This window comes from Salvelinus namaycush, chromosome 20, assembly GCF_016432855.1.
Source record: "Salvelinus namaycush isolate Seneca chromosome 20, SaNama_1.0, whole genome shotgun sequence".
Lineage (NCBI taxonomy): Eukaryota > Metazoa > Chordata > Actinopteri > Salmoniformes > Salmonidae > Salvelinus > Salvelinus namaycush.
The window spans coordinates 54584203-54607782 of NC_052326.1; the positions used below are offsets into that span (position 1 = coordinate 54584203).

General features: G+C 43.1%; 1 protein-coding gene across 1 annotated transcript in view; it reads left to right on the plus strand.

Moving 5' to 3' along the window:
- LOC120065512 (E3 ubiquitin-protein ligase RNF123) overlaps positions 1-23580 on the plus strand; it is a 283067-nt gene that overhangs the window by 122615 nt on the left and 136872 nt on the right. Inside the window, exons 33-34 of the mRNA XM_039016569.1 lie at positions 12112-12187; positions 15286-15370. Coding sequence (XP_038872497.1) covers positions 12112-12187; positions 15286-15370 — 161 coding nt within the window. The remainder of the gene's footprint in view (positions 1-12111; positions 12188-15285; positions 15371-23580) is intronic.

A 23580-nucleotide genomic window follows, 5' to 3' on the forward strand; every position in this document is an offset into this window, starting at 1 on the left:
TGTGTTTCTATTGGCTAATAGCAGTAAGGACTCTCTGTTATTCAATGTGTTTCTATTGGCTAATAGCAGTAAGGACTGTCTGTTATTCAATGTGTTTCTATTGGCTAAGATCAGTAAGGACAATCTGTTATTCAATGTGTTTCTATTGGCTAATAGCAGTAAGGACTCTCTGTTATTCAATGTGTTTCTATTGGCTAATAGCAGTAAGGACAATCTGTTATTCAATGTGTTTCTATTGGCTAATAGCAGTAAGGACTCTCTGTTATTCAATGTGTTTCTATTGGCTAATAGCAGCAAGGACAATCTGTTATTCAATGTGTTTCTATTGGCTAAGAGCAGTAAGGACTCTCTGTTATTCAATGTGTTTCTATTGGCTAAGATCAGTAAGGACTATCTGTTATTCAATGTGTTTCTATTGGCTAATAGCAGTAAGGACTATCTGTTATTCAATGTGTTTCTATTGGCTAAGAGCAGTAAGGACTATCTGTTATTCAATGTGTTTCTATTGGCTAATAGCAGCAAGGACTATCTGTTATTCAATGTGTTTCTATTGGCTAAGAGCAGTAAGGACTGTCTGTTATTCAATGTGTTTCTATTGGCTAAGAGCAGTAAGGACTCTCTGTTATTCAATGTGTTTCTATTGGCTAATAGCAGTAAGGACTCTCTGTTATTCAATGTGTTTCTATTGGCTAAGAGCAGAAGGACCAAATTCAATGTTTCATCAAATAATGTTTTAATGTTTTTTTGGATGCTTCAAGGGGTATTCAAATTCAAAATCAAATAGCTAAATGATCCATGGTATGACCTTATTAAAACAATTCCATATGTCAGCTTAGACAGTAGAGGGTTACCTAGATAGTCGGGTAAACAAAAAAGTGGCAGAACGAGTTTATCGTCTGTGTTCTGCTGGATGTTCGCTGTTGCTCATCGTGTACACACACACACACACACACACACACACACACACACACACACACACACACACACACACACACACACACACACAGGAGAGCAGATCATCAACGGAGACCCGTTCTCTAATGAACGTTGATGGGTAATAGTGTTGAATTAATTAGGAAGTTTTCAGAGGAACTTTTGAAATGTGCTGCTATCTTTTCATTATCACTCATCATCATCGGCTCTCTCCTTCAATGCCATGTTGTCTTCATGCAATACAAGGGGTTTGTGTTCCTGTGTTTTCCGGTGTGTATGAGTGCAAGTCCCACGTGAACACTCTCTCTCTCTCTCCAGCTAGGTTGTAATCAGCAGCTAATTGAAACTAACCCCTGGAACAGCATGTTCTCTCTGTCTCGCGCTCTCTGTCTCGCGCTCTCTGCAATACAAGGAGTGTGTGTGTGTGTGTGTGTGTGTGTGTGTGTGTGTGCGTGTGTGTGTGTACCCATGTGCAAGTCTAATGTGAAAACTCTCTCCAGCTAGGTTGTAATCAGCAGCTATTTGAAACTAACCCCTGAAACAGCATGTTCTCTCTCCGATTAAGATGAGCTTTATTAGCATGAATGACAAAGCCACTGTTTCTGAAGTGAGATACTAACAGTAAGAGTTTAAAAAAAAGTTGACCCTATTACTATGTAACGCAGTACTAACTGTTAAATTAGTAATTACATAGGTTTTACTGGCTGTCTCTCTCAAGGCAAATAGGGTTGTTGTGGAATCCGTTATTACACGTTAACTTCCTGAAGGTTATTCCACATGTGTGGAACTACTGGTGTTATTACACATTTTGTAGTTCCACTATGTAACTAATGTTTTGTAATTACACATTTTAAAATCACCGTATTAATAACGTAAACCAACATATGAGCTTGTTCCGTGTACAGTTGAAGTCGGAAGTTTACATACACTTAAGTTGGAGTCATTAAAACTCGTTTTTCAACCACTCCTCAAATTTCTTGTTAATAGACTATAGTTTTGGCAAGTCGGTTAGGACAGCTACTTTGCGCATGACACAAGTAATTTTTCCAACAATTGTTTACTACAGATTATTTCACTTATAATTCACTGTATCACAGTTCCAGTGGGTCAGAAGTTTACATACACTAAGTTGGCTGTGCCTTTAAACAGCTTAGAAAATTCCAGAAAATTATGTAATGGCTTTAGAAGCTTCTGATAGGATAATTGACATCATTTGAGTAAATTGGAGGTGTACCTGTGGATGTATTTCAAGGCCTACCTTCAAACTCAGTGCCTCTTTGCTTGACATGGTGGGAAAATCTAAAGAAATCAGCCAAGACCTCAGAAAAACAATTGTAGACCTCCACAAGTCTGGTTCATCCTTGGGAGCAACTTCCAAACGCCTGAAGGTACCACGTTCATCTGTACAAACAATAGTACAGAAGTATAAACACCATGGGACCACACAGCCGTCATACCGCTCAGGAAGGAGACGCATTCTGTCTCCTAGAGATGAACGTTCTTTGGTGCAAAAAGTGCAAATGAATCCCAGAACAGCAAAGGACCTTGTGAAGATGCTGGAGGAAACAGGTACAAAAGTATCTATATCCACAGTAAAACGAGTCCTATAATCGACAAACCTGAAAGGCCGCTCAGCAAGGAAGAAGCCACTGCTCCAAAACCACCATAAAAAAGCCAGACTACGGTTTGCAACTGCACATGGGGACAAAGATCGTACTTTTTGGAGAAATGTCCTCTGGTCTGATGAAACAAATATAGAACTGTTTGGCCATAATGACCATAGTTATGTTTTGAGGAAAAAGGGGGAGGCTTGCAAGCCGAAGAACACCATCCCAACCGTGAAGCACAGGGGTGGCAGCATCATGTTGTGGGGGTGCTATGCTGCAGGAGGGACTGGTGCAGTTCACAAAATAAATGGCATCGTGAGGAAAGTAAATTATTTGGATATATTGAAGCAACATCTCAAGACATCAGTCAGGAAGTTAAAGCTTAATCGCAAATAGGTCTTGTAAACGGACAATGACCCCAAGCGTACTTCCAAAGTTGTTTAAAAAATGGCTTAAGGACAACAAAGTCAAGGTATTGAAGTGGCCATCACAAAGCCCTGACCACAAGAAATAGGCTAGGACCTGGTAACGCCAGGGTTAATAAATAGGCTAGGACCTGGTAACGCCAGGGTTAATAAATAGGCTAGGACCTGGTAACGCCAGGGTTAATAAATAGGCTAGGACCTGGTAACGCCAGGGTTAATAAATAGGCTAGGACCTGGTAACGCCAGGGTTAATAAATAGGCTAGGACCTGGTAACGCCAGGGTTAATAAATAGGCTAGGACCTGGTAACGCCAGGGTTAATAAATAGGCTAGGACCTGGTAACGCCAGGGTTAATAAATAGGCCAGGACCTGGTAACGCCAGGGTTAATAAATAGGCCAGGACCTGGTAACGCCAGGGTTAATAAATAGGCTAGGACCTGGTAACGCCAGGGTTAATAAATAGGCTAGGACCTGGTAACGCCAGGGTTAATAAATAGGCCAGGACCTGGTAACGCCAGGGTTAATAAATAGGCCAGGACCTGGTAACGCCAGGGTTAATAAATAGGCTAGGACCTGGTAACGCCATGGTTAATAAATAGGCTAGGACCTGGTAACGCCATGGTTAATAAATAGGCCAGGACCTGGTAACGCCAGGGTTAATAAATAGGCTAGGACCTGGTAACGCCATGGTTAATAAATAGGCTAGGACCTGGTAACGCCAGGGTTAATAAATAGGCTAGGACCTGGTAACGCCAGGGTTAATAAATAGGCTAGGACCTGGTAACGCCAGGGTTAATAAATAGGCTAGGACCTGGTAACGCCAGGGTTAATAAATAGGCTAGGACCTGGTAACGCCAGGGTTAATAAATAGGCTAGGACCTGGTAACGCCAGGGTTAATAAATAGGCTAGGACCTGGTAACAACATGGTTAATAAATAGGCTAGGACCTGGTAACGCCAGGGTTAATAAATAGGCTAGGACCTGGTAACAACATGGTTAATAAATAGGCCAGGACCTGGTAACAACAATTGATATGCACACCCTGTCAATAACGGGCTCCTGAGTGGAGCAGCGGTCTAAGGCACTGCATCTCAGTGCTTGAGGTGTCACTACAGACACTCTGGTTCGATTCCAGGCTGTTTCACAACCGGCCGTGATTGGGAGTCCCATAGGGCGGCGCGCAATTGGCCGCGGTAGGCCGTCATTGTTCTTAACCGGCTTTCCTAGTTAAATAAAGGTGAAATAAAAAAAATACTAATATTAACGTCTACTCATTTTCAATTTGTTTTTTTCCATGCTAAGACCTGGCTCAAAGGCTCAATCAAGTGTAATGTAAGAACAATTTTGTTTCATAGGATATACTTTATCATGTAAATACCCAGGAGCAAGCAACTTAATGTAAAGTGAAACCTAGTACGGTATACCCTTTATAATGACCTACCTATTAGGGTACACCCTTTATCATGACCTACCCATTAGGGTACACCCTTAATCATGACCTACCTATTAGGGTACACCCTTTATAATGACCTACCTATTAGGGTACACCCTTTATAATGACCTACCTATTAGGGTACACCCTTTATAATGTAACAACCGTTGTCGACAATAGGCTAACGAGGAGAAATTAGGAGACAGGAGGACATTTAGGAACAACCCTTTTAGTTTCATTGTACTTTGTTACGTTGTAAAGTAATCTAACAACCAACTATGTAACTACTTTATTACAAGGGATATACATGTATTTACAATGTACTGACCCAGGACCAACTTAATGTAAATTATTATTTTTATGACTTTGTAGTTACCATTAACAAACTTAGCAGACGCTAGGCTAACACGGAGAAATAAGAAGACAGGATAGTTTTTCAGTTTGACTTTACTTTAAAAAACCCTGTCGTGGAAAATTATTTTAAGTGAGATACTTTGTTATTTCTTCAAACAATCAATTTTTATTGTCGATTGTATATATATATATATTTTTTTGCAATAATGAAGCTGGTCAACGACCACCCCATCAGTGATCGTTGAGAGCCCAACATTACAGAGGAATCATGGTTCTTATATAGCTGACACTAAAAATGCTTAGTCATGGCTGGTTCCACCCCTCCCCGGCAGCTCGGGGCATCAAACAGGCTATCTTGGGTTCATCTTGTGAGTTAAGTGCACTGGCTGTTGTTTCTCAGACACAAAGATGATTAGAGACGAAGATGTTCTACTCCTCCAGGCTATCTCGGGCCACAAACACCAACTCATTCTATGGAATGCAGGCTGTAGGTTTTATCACCAAGCCATTACAAATCAATTGCTAGCGCCCATGCCCCAGAGGCCCAACTCAGTCACACTCACAAAGATGAGAGTACTCATCAAAGCTTTTCGATGCATAATCAGTATTATAGCAATCTTGTAATTTTTCTACCACATCCCTAGAGTTGATTGTTGTCCTGGTGCATCATTCTAAGTAACATAATACAAAAATCCCAATTCTATCGGTTTAAGCTAGAGATATACGTTTTTTTTTTTGCGTTGGATCCACCACATCTGCCGATGTCGCAGTTCTGCACCTGCGGTGGAAGTGGTATTTGTTGGACTTATTCTAAAAATGTATTTAAATTGTTTTTTTCCCTCATCAATCTACACACAATACCCCATATCACATATACATAAGTATTCAGACTTTTTACTCAGTACTTTGTTGATTACAGCCTCAAGGCTTCTTGGGTATGGCACACCTGTATTTGGGGAGTTTCTCCCATTCTGCAGATCCTCTCAAGCTCTGTCAGGTTGGATGGGGAGCGTTGCTGCACAGCTATCTTCAGGTCTCTCCAGAGATGTTCGATCCAGGTCAAGTCTGGTTTCTGGCTGCACCACTCAAGGACATTCAAAAACTTGTCCCGAAGCCACTCCTGCGTTGTCCTGGCTGTGTGCTAAGGATCATTGTCCTGTTGGAAGGTGAACCTTTGCTCCAGTCTGAGAACCTGCTCCAGAGTGCTCAGGACTTCATCAATGATCTCTGTACTTTTCTCTGTTCATATTTCCCTCGATCTTGACTCCCAGTCCCTGCCGCTGAAAAACATCCCCACAACATGATGCTGTCACCACCATGCTTCACCGTAGGGATGGTGCCAGGTTTCCTCCAGACGTGACGCTTGGCATTCAGGCCTAATTTTTGTTTCATCAGACCAGAGAGTCTTGTTCTCCCATCTCCACAGAGGAACTCTGGAGCTCTGTCAGTGACCATCAGGTTCTTGGTCACCTCACTGACCAAGGCCCTTCTCCCCCTATTGCTCAGATTGACCGGGCGGTCAGCTCTAGAAGAGTCTCGGTTCCAAACTTCTTCCATTTAAGAATGATGGCCTCTGTGTTCTTGGAACTTCAATGCTGCAGAAATGTTTTGGTACCCTTCCCCAGATCTGTGCCTAGACACAATCCTGTCTCGGAGCTCTACGGACAATTCCTTCGACCTCTTGGCTTGGTTTTTGCTCTGACGTGCACTGTCAACTGCGGGACCCGATATAGACAGGTGTGTGCCTTTACCAAATCATATCCAATCAATTGAATTTACCACAGGTGGACTCCGATCAAGTTGTAGAAACATCTCAAGGATGATCAATGGAAACAGGAGCCACCTGAGTTCAATTTCAAGTCTCATACCAAAGGGTCTGAATACTTATGTAAATAAGGTAATACTGTTTTTTTTCTATACATTTGTGAACATTTCTAAAAAGCTGTTTTCCATTTGTCATTATGTGGTATTGTGTGTAGATCGATTAGATGTAATGTTTTTCCTCATCAATTTTACAGTAAGGCTCTAACGTAACAAAATGTGGAAAAGGTCTAGGGCTCTGAATGCACTATACAATGTATAAAGGTAGTTTTGTGCCTACTGGTCTCAAGTTTTAGAACATCTACTCATTCAAAGGGTTTTTTCTTTATTTTTACTATTTTCTACATTGTTGAAATAATAGTGAAGACATCAAAACTAATGATATAACACTTAAGGAATAATATAGAAACCCTAAAAGTGTTCAACAAATCAAAATGTATTTTAGATTTTTCAAATAGCCACCCTTTTCCTCTGACAGCTTTGCACACTCTTGGCATTCTCTCAACCAGCTTCACCTGGAATGCTTTTCCAACAGTCTTGAAGGAATTCCCACATATTCTGAGCACTTGTTGGCTGGTTTTCCTTCGCACTGCGGTCCGACTCATCCCAAACCATCTCAATTGTGTTGTGGTTGGGTGATTGTGGAGGCCGGGTCATCTGATGCAGCACTCCATCACTCTCCTTCTTGGTCTAATAGCCCTTACAGAGCCTGGAGGTGTGTTGTGTCATTGTCCTGTTGAAAACTAATGGTAGTCCCACTAGATGGGAAGGCATATCGCTGCAGAATGCTGTGGTAGCCATGCTGGTTAATTGTGCCTTGAATTCTAAATAAATCACTGACAGTGTCACCAGAAAAGCACCCCCACACCATAACATCTCCTCCTCCATGCTTCACGGTGGGAACCACACATGCGGAGATCATCCGTTCACCTACTCTGCGTCTCACGATGACAGTGGTTGGAACCAAAAATCTCACATTTAGACTCATCAGACCAAAGGACACATTTCCACCGGTCTAATGTCCATTGCTTGTGTTTCTTGGCCCAAGCAAGTCTCTTCTTCTTATTGGTGTCCTTCAGTAGTGGTTTCTTTGCAGCAATTTGACCATGAAGGCCTGATTCACACAGCATTTATTTGGGCTGCAATTTCTGAGGCTGGTAACTCTAATGAACTTATCCTGCATCAGAGGTAACTCTGGGTCTTCCAGTCCTGTAGCGATCCACATAAGAGCCAGTTTCGTCATAGAGCTTGATGGTTTTTGCAGCTGCACTTGAAACTTTTAAAGTTCTTGAAATTTTCCGGATTGACTGACCTTTATGTCTTAAAGTAATGATGGACTGTCATTTTGCTTTGCTTATTTGAGCTGTTCTTGCCATAATATGGACTTGGTCCTTTACCAAATAGGGCTATATTTTGTATACTAGCCCTACCTTGTCACAACACAACTGATTGGCTCAAACGCATTTAGAAGGAAATAAATTCCACGAATTAACTTGTAACAAGGCACACCTGTTAATTGAAATGCATTACAGGTGACTACCTTATGGCTGGTTGTGAGAATGCAAAGCTGTCAAGGCAAATGATGGCTATTTGAAGAATCTCAAATATAAAATATATTTTGATTTGTTTAACACTTTTTTTTAGTTACTACATGATTCCAAATGTGTTATTTCATAGTTTTGATGTCTTCACTATTATTCTACAATGTAGAAAATAGTAAAAAATAAAGAAAAACCCTTGAATGAGTAGGTACTCTAAAACTTTTGACCGGGTGTGTGTGAAACATCCCTTTTTCAGAACCCTGTCTTTCAAAGATAATTTGTAAAAATCCAAATAACTTCACAGATCTTCATTGTAAAGGGTTTAAACACTGTTTCCCATGTTTGTTCAATGATCCATAAACGATTAATGAACATGCACCTGTGGAACGGTCGTTAAGACACTAACAGCTTATAGACGGTAGGCAATTAAGGTCACAGTTATGAAAACCTAGGACACTAAAGAGTCCTTTCTACTGACTCTGAAAAACACCAAAAGAAAGATTCCCAAGGTCCCTGCTCATCTGCTTGAACGTGCCTTAGGCATGCTGCAAGGAGACATGAGGACTGCAGATGTGGCCAGGGCAATAAATTGCAATGTCCATACTGTGAGACGCCTAAGACAGTGCTACAGGGAGACAGGACGAACAGCTGATCGTCCTCGCAGTGGCAGACCATGTGTAACAACACCTGCGGGACAGGTACAGGATGGAAACAACAACTGCCCGAGTTACACCAGGAACGCACAATTCCTCCATCAGTGGTCAGACTGTCCGCAATTGGCTGAGAGAGGCTGGACTGAGGGCTTGTATGCCTGTTGTAAGGCAGGTCCTCACCAGACATCACCGGCAACAACGTCGCCTATGGGCAGAAACCCACTGTCGCTGAACCAGACAGGAATGGCAAAAAGTGCTCTTCACTGATGAGTCGCGGTTTTGTCTCCCCAGGGGTGATGGTCGGATTTGTGTTTATCGTCGAAGGAATGAGCGTTACACCGAGGCCTGTACTCTGGAGCGGGATCGATTTGGAGGTGGAGGGTCCATCATGGTCTGGGGCGGTGTGTCACAGCATCATCGGACTGAGCTTGTTGTCATTGCAGGCATTCTCAACGCTGTGCGTTACAGGGAAGACATCCTCCTCCCTCATGTGGTACCCTTCCTGCAGGCACATCCTGACATGACCTTCCAGCATGACAATGCCACCAGCCTTACTGCTCGTTCTGTGGATGATTTCCTGCAAGACATGAATGTCAGTGTTCTGCCATGGCCAGCGAAGAGCCCAGATCTCAATCCCATTGAGCACATCTGGGACCTGTTGGATTGGAGGGTGAGGGCTAGGGCCATTCCCCCCAGAAATGACCAGGAACTTGCAGGTGCCTTGGTGGAAGGGGCAAATCTGGTGCAGTCCATGAGGAGGAGATGCACTGCAGTACTTAATGCAGCTGGTGGCCACACCAGATACTGACTGTTACTTTTGATTTTGACCCTCCCCCTTTGTTCAGTGACACATTTTTCCATTTCTGTTAGTCACATGTCTGTGGAACTTGTTCAGTTTATGTCTCAGTTGTTGAATCTTGTTATGTTCATACAAATACTTACACATGTTAAGTTTGCTGAAAATAAACGCAGTTGACAGTGAGAGTGTATCTTTTTTTGCTGAGTGTTTATACATTTATTTTATTATATATATATTTTTTCTAAATATATGAATTTATGAATATGTTAATGCCTTTGTCTGGGCTATAGTAGTAAAGGCCAAATTCAATGTTTTATTTTTTGGATCTTTTTTGTTAATTCCTAAAATTCAAAATCAAATTGTAGTTCTACAGATTCCCCCCCCCCCATTATGACACAGATTCATTTTCACGCCATTCAAATAGCTTTTCCCCATCAATGTACATTAGCTAATAGTGGTGAAATGAAATATATATTTTTGTGCATGATTTCCAAATGACATCAGTTTGACCTGTTGTAAGGAAGTTGAAAACTGTGAAAACGAACCTGTTTCTGATAAGATGTGCAAAAGTGAAACATCTCAAAATAGTGAAATAACAATATAAACGTAATGTTTTATGACAATTTTAATAACAATTATTAACAGAGTTGGAAAAAGTTTTGACTTTACGTTACCAGCGCCTATCTATCTACATTAGTGAATGATGGGGAAATGCTAACAAAAAAAAGCTAGCTAGGTTTTACCAGCCTGTATTTTAGTTATTGCGTTGAGTCTGAAATGTGGAATATAGTTCTCAAAGCCATTAAAGAAAAGTAAAACTGAAAAATGTCTCCTGGTTTAACCTGTTGTCTGCGAAGGTTACGTTGTAACTACATAGTGATTATAAAGGTTATACTTGCTTGCCCCTGGCTAGGTACATGATAAAGTATATCCTGTGTAACTACACTGCTCTGACATTACACTTCATTCAGTATAGCTTTTGAGCCAGGTCATAACATAGAAAGAAACGCATTTGAAAATCACTGGTAGTAAATGACAGGGTGTGCCTTACAATTGTTGTTACCAGGTCCTAATGTATTTACCAACCCTGGTATTACCAGGTCCTAATGTATTTACCAACCCTGGTATTACCAGGTCCTAATGTATTTACCAACCCTGGTATTACCAGGTCCTAGTCTATTTACCAACCCTGGTATTACCAGGTCCTAGTCTATTTACCAACCCTGGTATTACCAGGTCCTAGTCTATTTACCAACCCTGGTATTACCAGGTCCTAGTCTATTTACCAACCCTGGTATTACCAGGTCCTAGTCTATTTACCAACCCCGGTATTACCAGGTCCTAGTCTATTTACCAACCCCGGTATTACCAGGTCCTAGTCTATTTACCAACCCCGGTATTACCAGGTCCTAGTCTATTTACCAACCCTGGTATTACCAGGTCCTAGTCTATTTACCAACCCTGGTATTACCAGGTCCTAGTCTATTTACCAACCCTGGTATTACCAGGTCCTAGTCTATTTACCAACCCTGGTATTACCAGGTCCTAGTCTATTTACCAACCCTGGTATTACCAGGTCCTAGTCTATTTACCACCCCTGGTATTACATGTGGATTGGTTGATAGTGACAGATTATGGTTCTCCCTCCCTTGTTTCTCCATCCTCCCTCCCTCACCCACTTAGTGTGCCAGCCCAGTCCTGATAATTTAACACTCTCTTATTCCGTCTGAATGAACGATCCATCAGGTGCAGGATGGACATATTCTCGACCAGAGCAAAATGGAAACAATGATAAATGGATCTAGACAATACGCACACGATGTGCTTTTACATTCTGGTCTGTTTCTTTTAATTGAAATAAGAATTATTGAATAGTTTGTAACTCCCTCCCTTTTCTCTGTCTCGCTTTCCTTCCTCTCTCTCTCCCTCATTCCTTCCTGTCTCTCTCTCCCTCATTCCTTCCTGTCTCTCTCTCCCTCATTCCTTCCTGTCTCTCTCTCTCATTCCTTCCTGTCTCTCTCTCCCTCATTCCTTCCTGTCTCTCTCCCTCATTCCTTCCTGTCTCTCTCCCTCATTCCTTCCTGTCTCTCTCTCCCTCATTCCTTCCTGTCTCTCTCTCCCTCATTCCTTCCTGTCTCTCTCTCCCTCATTCCTTCCTGTCTCTCTCTCCCTCATTCCTTCCTGTCTCTCTCTCCCTCATTCCTTCCTGTCTCTCTCTCCCTCATCCCTTCCTGTCTCTCTCTCCCTCATTCCTTCCTGTCTCTCTCTCCCTCATTCCTTCCTGTCTCTCTCTCCCTCATTCCTTTCTGTCTCTCTCTCCCTCATTCCTTCCTGTCTCTCTCTCCCTCATTCCTTCCTGTCTCTCTCTCCCTCATTCCTTCCTGTCTCTCTCTCCCTCATTCCTTCCTGTCTCTCTCTCCCTCATTCCTTCCTGTCTCTCTCTCCCTCATTCCTTCCTGTCTCTCTCTCCCTCATTCCTTCCTGTCTCTCTCTCCCTCATTCCTTCCTTCCCTTCTGTCTCTCTCTCTGTCTCTCTCTCTCTCCAGCTTCTGAACCAGGTGTTAAACAGAGTGACCGCAGAGAGGAACCTCTTCGACCGTGTGGTCAACCTCCGTCTCCCAGGTAGTGCTCACTCTCCTCCAGTAACTTCTCGTACTCCCAATATTATTGTATACTTCTAGTAGTATTGCAGTATTAAACAAGTTAATAGTATAAGTACAGAGATTACACCACTCTTTCACCAAGTCTGCTATTGACATTCTAAAATCTGTAACTGCTACTACCCCTGCAGTGTTTTACCACTACTGATGTAGACAGACATGCTGTACCACTGGTCAATATAATGCAGACAGAGATACTGTACCCACTGGTCAATATAATGCAGACAGAGATACTGTACCCACTGGTCAATATAATGCAGACATACATACTGTACCCACTGGTCAATATAATGCAGACAGAGATACTGTACCCACTGGTCAATATAATGCAGACAGACATACTGTACCCACTGGTCAATATAATGCAGACAGAGATACTGTACCCACTGGTCAATATAATGCAGACAGAGATACTGTACCCACTGGTCAATATAATGCAGACAGACATACTGTACCCACTGGTCAATATAATGCAGACAGACATACTGTACCCACTGGTCAATATAATGCAGACAGAGATACTGTACCCACTGGTCAATATAATGCAGACAGAGATACTGTACCCACTGGTCAATATAATGCAGACAGAGATACTGTACCCACTGGTCAATATAATGCAGACAGAGATACTGTACCCACTGGTCAATATAATGCAGACAGAGATACTGTACCCACTGGTCAATATAATGCAGACAGAGATACTGTACCCACTGGTCAATATAATGCAGACAGAGATACTGTACCCACTGGTCAATATAATGCAGACAGACATACTGTACCCACTGGTCAATATAATGCAGACAGACATACTGTACCCACTGGTCAATATAATGCAGACAGAGATACTGTACCCACTGGTCAATATAATGCAGACAGAGATACTGTACCCACTGGTCAATATAATGCAGACAGACATACTGTACCCACTGGTCAATATAATGCAGACAGACATACTGTACCCACTGGTCAATATAATGCAGACAGAGATACTGTACCCACTGGTCAATATAATGCAGACATACATACTGTACCCACTGGTCAATCTGATGCAGACATACATACTGTACCCACTGGTCAATATAATGCAGACAGACATACTGTACCACTGGTCAATATAATGCAGACAGAGATACTGTACCCACTGGTCAATATAATGCAGACAGAGATACTGTACCCACTGGTCAATATAATGCAGACAGACATACTGTACCCACTGGTCAATATAATGCAGACAGACATACTGTACCCACTGGTCAATATAATGGAGACAGACATACTGTACCCACTGGTCAATATAATGCAGACAGAGATACTGTACCCACTGGTCAATATAATGCAGACAGACATACTGTACCACTGGTCAATATAATGCAGACAGAGATACTGTACCCACTGGTCAATATAATGCAGACAGAGATACTGTACCCACTGGTCAATATAATGCAGACAGAGATACTGTACCCACTGGTCAATATAATGCAGACAGACATACTGTACCCACTGGTCAATATAATGCAGACAGACATACTGTACCCACTGGTCAATATAATGCAGACAGAGATACTGTACCCACTGGTCAATATAATGCAGGTAGAGATACTGTACCCACTGGTCAATATAATGCAGACAGACATACTGTACCCACTGGTCAATATAATGCAGACAGACATACTGTACCCACTGGTCAATATAATGCAGACATACATACTGTACCCACTGGTCAATCTGATGCAGACAGAGATACTGTACCCACTGGTCAATATAATGCAGACAGAGATACTGTACCCACTGGTCAATATAATGCAGACAGACATACTGTACCACTGGTCAATATAATACAGACAGATACTGTACCCACTGGTCAATATAATGCAGACAGACATACTGTACCCACTGGTCAATTATCCGTTAATCATAACACATCACACCCAGTCTGAAAAATTCTGAGATGAAGGAAAGAAAATATCTTTGTCAAGGTAGCACGCCCTCGATTGTTCTCCTGGCCCGAGCTATATTAATATCACACACTTCTGTTAGTGGGTGTTTTCCCTGGGCTACGGTTTACTACTTACACTCTGACGTGTGAAAAATCTGATCATTCACTTTAGCTGCAGGAAGTGAAGGTTGGCTTCAACCCAGCAGAACCATTCATCAGAAATGACAACGTGGAGCTGTGTGATGCATTATTCACAGCCACTGTGTTGACTGATGCGTAGGGTCTTTTTCTAGGAATTTTGTCTGTGTGTGTGTGTGTGTGTGTCTAGCACTTTACTGATGGGCACTAAGGTCCTCGAGGGGCTGGGGACAATTGCTTGTTTGGCAGATACACTTTGCTCTCAGTTCCAAATGTTATCCTGAATCACCCGCTCTACCCCTGACTCCAATAATCTGTTTTATTTGTTTGTTTTTATGGGGAGAATCACACTGATCTGGAATATCAAACCCTTCGCCATCTGACAGATTTTTTTTTCCCCCCCCAAGCAAATCACTTAAAGGCTTTCAGTAAAGTCTCATGGCCCCTCTCTTTGTGTAAATTCTGTCTCCAATGAAGCCCGTTATCTACTTTCCCAGAGTCAGATAAACTTCTGGAAACCATTTGTCTCTGCGTGCAGTTTCAAGGAAGTTGCTAACTAGCGTCAGCGCAATTGCTAACTAAGTACAATTGCTAACTAAGTACAATTGCTAACTAAGTACAATTGCTAACTAAGTACAATTGCTAACTAAGTACAATTGCTAACTAAGTACAATTGCTAACTAAGTACAATTGCTAACTAAGTACAATGACTGGAAGTCTATGAGAACAGCTAGCATGCTAGTTAGCTTTGGCTCGCAAAACTACCTTTTTATCTTCGTTCATACTAGACGCAGAGACATACACATTGTATCCACAAATTAATCTGACTCTGGGGAAGTATATAATTTTTTAAAATCAAATAAAGAAAATGTAATATTTCAAATTTATATAGTGCTTTTGCAAATTGGACAAAGTGCTTAACAGCAACCTTATTCTTTGTACCTGACGACCTGAACAGTGTCTTTCTCTGTGTTCCTGGTGTCCAGGCCTAGAGAGCGTCGACCACTATCCCATCCTAGTGGCTGTAACAGGGATTCTGGTGAGAATCCTGGTGGACTGTGAGAGACAAGGGTAAGTGAATGAGCTCTTTCAGTCCCAAAAAACAAGCAATATTTGCCCTGGGGTGGGGGGGGTAGTGGACGTGGCCAATAGCATGGTTTTGGAGGCCCTCTTTTCTGCAGTTCTCAACATTTTGCCATGAGTCAGAGAGAACATTTTACAGTTTTAAATCTAGGTCGTTGCCATTCACACATTTTGTCATGGGGCTGAGCGAAAAATGTGAATTTCAAATGTAATTTCCTTCAATTATGTAAATTGCCAATATGCCTTGTTCTTATACTATCTGAGTGGCTCAAACATTATAACAAAACATTTGTACAGGTCCTTTGCAATAGTTGGACATGTGTAAAACCCTGTCATTTGTACTCTGCTGTTAATAGTCTGTATCCTGCTGGTTCTCCCGGTAATTGTATGGTGGTGGGTTGGTCAGGACTGGACCGGGAGGCGAACAGGCTGTAATCTCCCTGCCTACCATGCCCACCTCTAACCAGATCACAGTGTGTAACGAGAGAGAGCAGTCCTATCCTGTCCTCATTATTTTCTATCCCAGTGAATTGAAACACCAAGTCAGTTCTCTGTTCAGGGCTGGACTGTAATAGAACTGTGTCTCAGATGGCACCCTATTTTCTACCTTTGACCAGAGCCGAAGTAGTGTGTAGGGGCTCTCTCACTATGTAGGGAGTAGGGTTGCGTTTGGGACGGAGCGTAGGACAGCTAGTACCTGTGCCTTCTAGCTTCCGGCTGAGTGATTGATCGATTTTGCCGGGGATGTTCTCTTCTTGTTCAGCTGTGGTCTAGACGTTATTCCTTTTCATTACGCTTTTATTAGCTACTGTATAAACCAAATCAAAATGTTTGTAAAAAGAAAAAGTAAATTTAAAAAGCCGTTCTGGTAGGTCCACTTTGTGAGCGTTGGAAAGCTGGACTCTGGAACTCATAGGAAATCATATGCAGAACTCCACTACTCTCTTGTTATCTAGGCTGGTATATAGCTAGCTAGTTTGCGTCGTTCATGGAGGAAATGTTAGTTTGCTAGCTACATAGCTAGCTACATGGCTAGCAACATTGGTTGCAGCTGACCTGTGTGCTAACCATAGCCATGTATTTGTATGTATGTTTTTCTAAACTTACAAGTAGCCAGCTAGCTCCATAGCGACAATTATCTCACGGTATTTTAACTTATCCAATCTTCTCCCACAGGCACTGTGCAACATGTGCATGTATGCAAAAACAGTTCTTAGCTAGCTAACATTAGCTAACCCATCTGTAGCCCCAAACTACTTAGCTAGCTAATGTTAGCTAGCCCATCTGTAGCTCCCAACTATCTAGCTAGCTAACATTAGCTAAACCATCTGTAGCCCCCAACTAGTTATCGAGCTAACACTTGTGAACCCATCTGTAGCCCCCCACTAGCAATTTCAACATGACATAACATTTAAAAGCTGTGAAAAATGTACTCTACAATTACATTTTGAACTTGAGTGGATTTCAATTGTCTTACATGGAGTAGACTTTGCCTCTTCGTTATTTGCTGTAACCTACTATGGTAGATTTTAATCCTGATGACACAGGATCTTCAGACCTTTAACAAAATGGCGAGCTTGTCTCTTTGTGTCTCGTGTCTTGCGCTCTCTCTCTCACCATCACCCTTTTTTTACTCCTATGAGATCATCATCTCGATAAGTTGAACATTCAGTCGCTCCAGTTGCAGTACGTGTGTTCCCATCTTGTAGATGTGATGTAGCTGGAGCTCTGACGCTTTCCTACAGATGTCATTGTCTCTTATCATTGCATGAGTAGAGCGATAGGTAAAACATCTGACAGTCACCCCGACCGGTAGGCAAACAACACGAGGCTAGATGATATGATTTTCTTTCCTTTTATCTTTTTCTCACTCCCCTCTCCCACTCCCTCCTCTCTCGCATTTTCTCCTCTCTTCTCTCCTCTCTCTCGCTCTTTCTTTCCCTCCCTTCCTCTCTCCCCCTGTCTGTAAAAGGCTCACAATAGCACCCATCACAGCCAAAACCTGGGGTGTTATGAGGCTCTGTCAAGAAAATTCAATTACTGAGATATTACAGCTTCTTGCCGGACCAGAAGCCAAGTATCAGACGATATATGACTAGTGTATTGCTGCTGGAGGCCTCTGGTTGCATTTAACACCTGCTGACTGCTCAGACACGCTGAGAAATAGGATAATATTAAAATGATTATTAACGATATATGTTTTATATATAGCTTATCTATTCGGTGGATAATATTTGATATTTCCATCAGGTACTCTAATCGACAAAGGCAGGAGAGGGGCTTTTTTCAACCTCCTGGGTCCATTTTGAGACCTTTTTACATTTTCACGTAATACTATCAAATACTAAAGCACACAAATACGTCGCTATTTTTTTTTTCGTTTGAGAAAAACTGTTTTCCGTCTCGTAACCCTACATGAACCCGACCCGACTGATTTATTTTTTTTATCCTGTCGGTTGACAGATGTTCTTTCTTAACACCCCGTTTAGTCACCTCTTTATCCCATGCTCTAATATTATCTACATATTCATACTTCACTTAGTGTTATAGTAGTGCTATGTTGCTGTCAGGTCCACAGGTTCACGGCTGTCTTCAGATCACAGAGCAGGATTAGTGTGTGGAGTGATATTGTACATCTGTTACTTCTCTGTCTCAGTGAGGGCACAAAGCAGACGAGTAAGCACTTAGCGCACGAACACCCACTTCAGCACTTCAATTAAATGAAATTAATTTTTATAAAGCCCTTTTTACATCAGCAGATGTCACAAAGTGCTTATAAAGAAACCCAGCCTAAAACTAAAAAAACAAGCAAGCAATGCAGAAGCACGGTGGCTAGGGAAAACTCCCTAGACAGGCGGGAACCTAGGAAGAAACCAGGCTCTGAGGGGTGGTCAGTCCTCGTCTGGCTGTGCCGGGTGTTGATTATTAGAGTACATGGTAAATAAGACCAGATTGTTGTTCAAGATGTTCATAGATGACCAGCAGGGTCAAATAATAATAACAGTGTTTGTAGAGCAGGACTCTCCAACCCTGTTCCTGGAGAGATACCCTCCTGTAGGTTTTAACTCCAACCCTGTTCCTGGAGAGATACCCTCCTGTAGGTTTTAACTCCAACCCTGTTCCTGGAGAGATACCTTCCTGTAGGTTTTAACTCCAACCCTGTTCCTGGAGAGAGACCCTCCTGTAGGTTTTAACTCCAACCCTGTTCCTGGAGAGAGACCCTCCTGTAGGTTTTAACTCCAACCCTGTTCCTGGAGAGATACCTTCCTGTAGGTTTTAACTCCAACCCTGTTCCTGGAGAGGTACCCTCCTGTAGGTTTTAACTCCAACCCTGTTCCTGGAGAGGTACCCTCCTGTAGGTTTTAACTCCAACCCTGTTCCTGGAGAGATACCCTCCTGTAGGTTTTAACTCCAACCCTGTTCCTGGAGAGCTACCTTCCTGTAGGTTTTAACTCCAACCCTGTTCCTGGAGAGATACCCTCCTGTAGGTTTTAACTCCAACCCTGTTCCTGGAGAGCTACCTTCCTGTAGGTTTTAACTCCAACCCTGTTCCTGGAGAGATACCCTCCTGTAGGTTTTAACTCCAACCCTGTTCCTGGAGAATTACCGTCCAGTAGGTTTTAACTCCAACCCTGTTCCTGGAGAGATACCCTCCTGTAGGGTTTAACTCCAACCCTGTTCCTGGAGAGATACCCTCCTGTAGGGTTTAACTCCAACCCTGTTCCTGGAGAGATACCATCCTGTAGGTTTTAACTCCAACCTTGTTCCTGGAGAGCTACCCTCCTGTAGGTTTACACTCCAACCCTGTTCCTGGAGAGATACCCTCCTGTAGGTTTTAACTCCAACCCTGTTCCTGGAGAGCTACCCTCCTGTAGGTTTTAACTCCAACCCTGTTCCTGGAGAGATACCCTCCTGTAGGTTTTAACTCCAACCCTGTTCCTGGAGAGCTACCCTCCTGTAGGTTTTCGCTCCAACCCCAGTTGTAACTTAGCTGATTCATCTTATCAACCAGCTAATTATTAGATTCAGGTGCGCTAGATTAGGGTTGGAGTGAAAACCTACAAGACAGTAGCTCTCCAGGAAACAGGGTTGGGAGACCCCTGTTGTAGAGGGTGTAACAGGTCAACACCTCAGTAAATGTCAGTTGGCTTTTCATAGTCGAGCAGCACGACCAGGTGGCCTGGGTTCCACAGGGGGCAGCACGACCAGGTGGCCTGGGTTCCACAAGGGGCAGCACGACCAGGTGGCCTGGGTTCCACAGGGGGCAGCACGACCAGGTGGCCTGGGTTCCACAGGGGGCAGCACGACCAGGTGGCCTGGGTTCCACAGGGGGCAGCACGACCAGGTGGCCTGGGTTCCACAGGGGGCAGCACGACCAGGTGGCCTGGGTTCCACAGGGGGCAGCACGACCAGGTGGCCTGGGTTCCACAGGGGGCAGCACGACCAGGTGGCCTGGGTTCCACAGGGGGCAGCACGACCAGGTGGCCTGGGTTCCACAGGGGGCAGCACGACCAGGTGGCCTGGGTTCCACAGGTGGGTAGAATTGTGATCCTTAACATTCAGAAAAATCTAAACGATACGTAGATGCAGAAAGTAAACAGGGAGTCAATTTTTGCAAAAAGGGTTAGGCAACTACATTCAGCCACGGGTGGAAATGGGAGTGTACGTGCAACGAGTTGAGGAATAAATTATTTTGGAGGAGACTTTCTACCACTACGTCATTGTTGTTAACACATTAAAAAAGAGACTGCAACAAAGTCCTGTCTGGTAACACTTTGAGAAGTGAAATGAGAAGGAAATGCACTTTGTGAGGTGGAATTTAGGTACAGTAGTGGGTAGTACAGGTCAGTAGTACCGGTCAGTAGTGGTAGTACAGGTCAGTAGTGGTGGTACAGGTCAGTAGTACAGGTCAGTAGTGGTAGTACAGGTCAGTAGTACCGGTCAGTAGTGGTAGTACAGGTCAGTAGTACAGGTCAGTAGTGGTAGTACAGGTCAGTAGTACCGGTCAGTAGTGGTAGTACAGGTCAGTAGTACCGGTCAGTAGTGGTAGTACAGGTCAGTAGTGGTAGTACAGGTCAGTAGGACTGGTCAGTAGTGGTAGTACAGGTCAGTAGTACCGGTCAGTAGTGGTAGTACAGGTCAGTAGTACCGGTCAGTTGTGGTAGTACAGGTCAGTAGTGGTAGTACAGGTCAGTAGTGGTAGTACAGGTCAGTAGTGGTGGTACAGGTCAGTAGTACCGGTCAGTAGTGGTAGTACAGGTCAGTAGTGGTAGTACAGGTCAGTAGTGGTAGTACAGGTCAGTAGTACAGGTCAGTAGTGGTAGTACAGGTCAGTAGTACCGGTCAGTAGTGGTAGTACAGGTCAGTAGTGGTAGTACAGGTCAGTAGTACCGGTCAGTAGTGGTAGTACAGGTCAGTAGTGGTAGTACAGGTACAGGTCAGTAGTGGTAGTACAGGTCAGTAGTGGTAGTACAGGTCAGTAGTACAGGTCAGTAGTGGTAGTACAGGTCAGTAGTACAGGTCAGTAGTGGTAGTACAGGTCAGTAGTGGTGGTACAGGTCAGTAGTACCGGTCAGTAGTGGTAGTACAGGTCAGTAGTACAGGTCAGTAGTGGTAGTACAGGTCAGTAGTACAGGTCAGTAGTGGTAGTACAGGTCAGTAGTACAGGTCAGTAGTGGTAGTACAGGTCAGTAGTACAGGTCAGTAGTACAGGTCAGTAGTGGTAGTACAGGTCAGTAGTGGTAGTACAGGTCAGTAGTGGTAGTACAGGTCAGTAGTACAGGTCAGTAGTGGTAGTACAGGTCAGTAGTACAGGTCAGTAGTGGTAGTACAGGTCAGTAGGACAGGTCAGTAGTGGTAGTACAGGTCAGTAGTGGTGGTACAGGTCAGTAGTACAGGTCAGTAGTGGTAGTACAGGTCAGTAGTACCGGTCAGTAGTGGGTAGTACAGGTCAGTAGTACAGGTCAGTAGTACAGGTCAGTAGTACAGGTCAGTAGTGGTAGTACAGGTCAGTAGTACAGGTCAGTAGTACAGGTCAGTAGTGGTAGTACAGGTCAGTAGTGGTAGTACAGGTCAGTAGTACAGGTCAGTAGTGGTAGTACAGGTCAGTAGTACAGGTCAGTAGTGGTAGTACAGGTCAGTAGGACAGGTCAGTAGTGGTAGGACAGGTCAGTAGTGGTGGTACAGGTCAGTAGTACAGGTCAGTAGTGGTAGTACAGGTCAGTAGTGGTAGTACAGGTCAGTAGTACCGGTCAGTAGTGGGTAGTACAGGTCAGTAGTACAGGTCAGTAGTGGTAGTACAGGTCAGTAGTACAGGTCAGTAGTGGTAGTACAGGTCAGTAGTACAGGTCAGTAGTGGTAGTACAGGTCAGTAGTACCGGTCAGTAGTGGGTAGTACAGGTCAGTAGTACAGGTCAGTAGTACAGGTCAGTAGTGGTAGTACAGGTCAGTAGTACAGGTCAGTAGTGGTAGTACAGGTCAGTACTACCGGTCAGTAGTGGTAGTGCGGGTCAGTAGTACAGGTCAGTAGTACAGGTAAGTAGTACAGGTCAGTAGTGGGTAGTACAGGTCAGTAGTACAGGTCAGTAGTGGTAGTACAGGTCAGTACGACAGGTCAGTAGTGGTAGTACAGGTCAGTAGTACAGGTCAGTAGTGGTAGTACAGGTCAGTAGGACAGGTCAGTAGTGGGTAGTACAGGTCAGTAGTACAGGTCAGTAGTGGTAGTACAGGTCAGTAGTACAGGTCAGTAGTGGTAGTACAGGTCAGTAGGACAGGTCAGTAGTGGTAGTACAGGTCAGTAGGACAGGTCAGTAGTGGTAGTACAGGTCAGTAGTGGTAGTACAGGTCAGTAGTACAGGTCAGTAGTGGTAGAACAGGTCAGTAGTTCAGGTGCGATGCCTAGCAGTCTGAAAGGGATGCACCGTAAGACCCAAACCGTTGCTGGCTGCAGTGCAGCTTCATTGTGAATTCACATGTAATTTTACACGGCTCAGCAATGCTAAGAAATAATCTGTAGCAAGTAGCAGGCTTTTCTTTCACTGGGAGGGACAAAATGCCAGAGGTTAGTTATTGTGAGCAGGGACTAAAGCAGTAATTCTGCATCACTGGGTCATTAAACATATCTAAATAGATTACATTTATTCTCCTTATTACTTGAGTTTTAAGCTACTGGCTTTTTAACTCCATTAACTAATGTAATATCCTCGGTCAATTGCTACTTTGTAAAACGGGGTTCCAGTGATTGGGTTTAAATGGTGTTCCATTAATTGGAATAGTTGAGAAAGAACAGAGAGGTGTTGCATCAGTAGTGTTGTGTTTTGTGACCAGAGTTGTGGACTCGAGTCACATGACTTTGACTTGAGACACGACTTGATAGAAAATAAAATTGCTTGACTTTGAGCATCAAGACTCGGGGACTTAACTTTGACTTGAAATGATCTGGCCAGTTTTTTTGTAAAAAAAAATCACTAATTGGATTAATTGATCAAGGATATGAACTGTTTATTTTTGCAAGTCTGTCAGCAATGGAGAATGAAGCAACAATTACTAGCATTGGCCTATTGGTCTTTTGGTATGTCAAAAAAGCTTAAAATTGATAATTTACCTATGAAGCTAACAGTTGTAATTTGTTATTAAAATGAATTATTACTGTGACTCTCCAAACGCCAACCAGTGGAGAATGCTTTGATCGCTTTCACAAGTTCAAATGGCTGTGTTGATTGGTTCTGGTTCACTGTGGGGGCTGAACTGTTCATCCTCACTGGGAAACTAGAGCTCTTATTGGATGACTGGAGACCTGCAGACAGAGGAACAGCCAATCAGTGACCACCCCTATACACCATGACATCACAACAGTGTTACTAAGTCCCAAGTCATTCAGACGTACAGTTGAAGTCGGAAGTTTACATACACTTTAGCCAAATACATTTAAACTCAGTTTTTCACAATTCCTGACATTTAATCCTAGTAAAAATTCCCTGTCTTAGGTCAGTTAGGATCACCACTTTATTTTAAGAATGTGAAATGTCAGAATAATAGTAGAGTGATTTATTTCAGCTTTTATTTCTTTCATCACATTCCCAGTGGGTCAGAAGTTTACATACACTCAATTAGTATTAGTTAGGATTACCTTTAAATTGTTTAACTTGGGTCAAACGTTTCGGGTAGCCTTCCACAAGCTTCCCACAATAAGTTGGGTG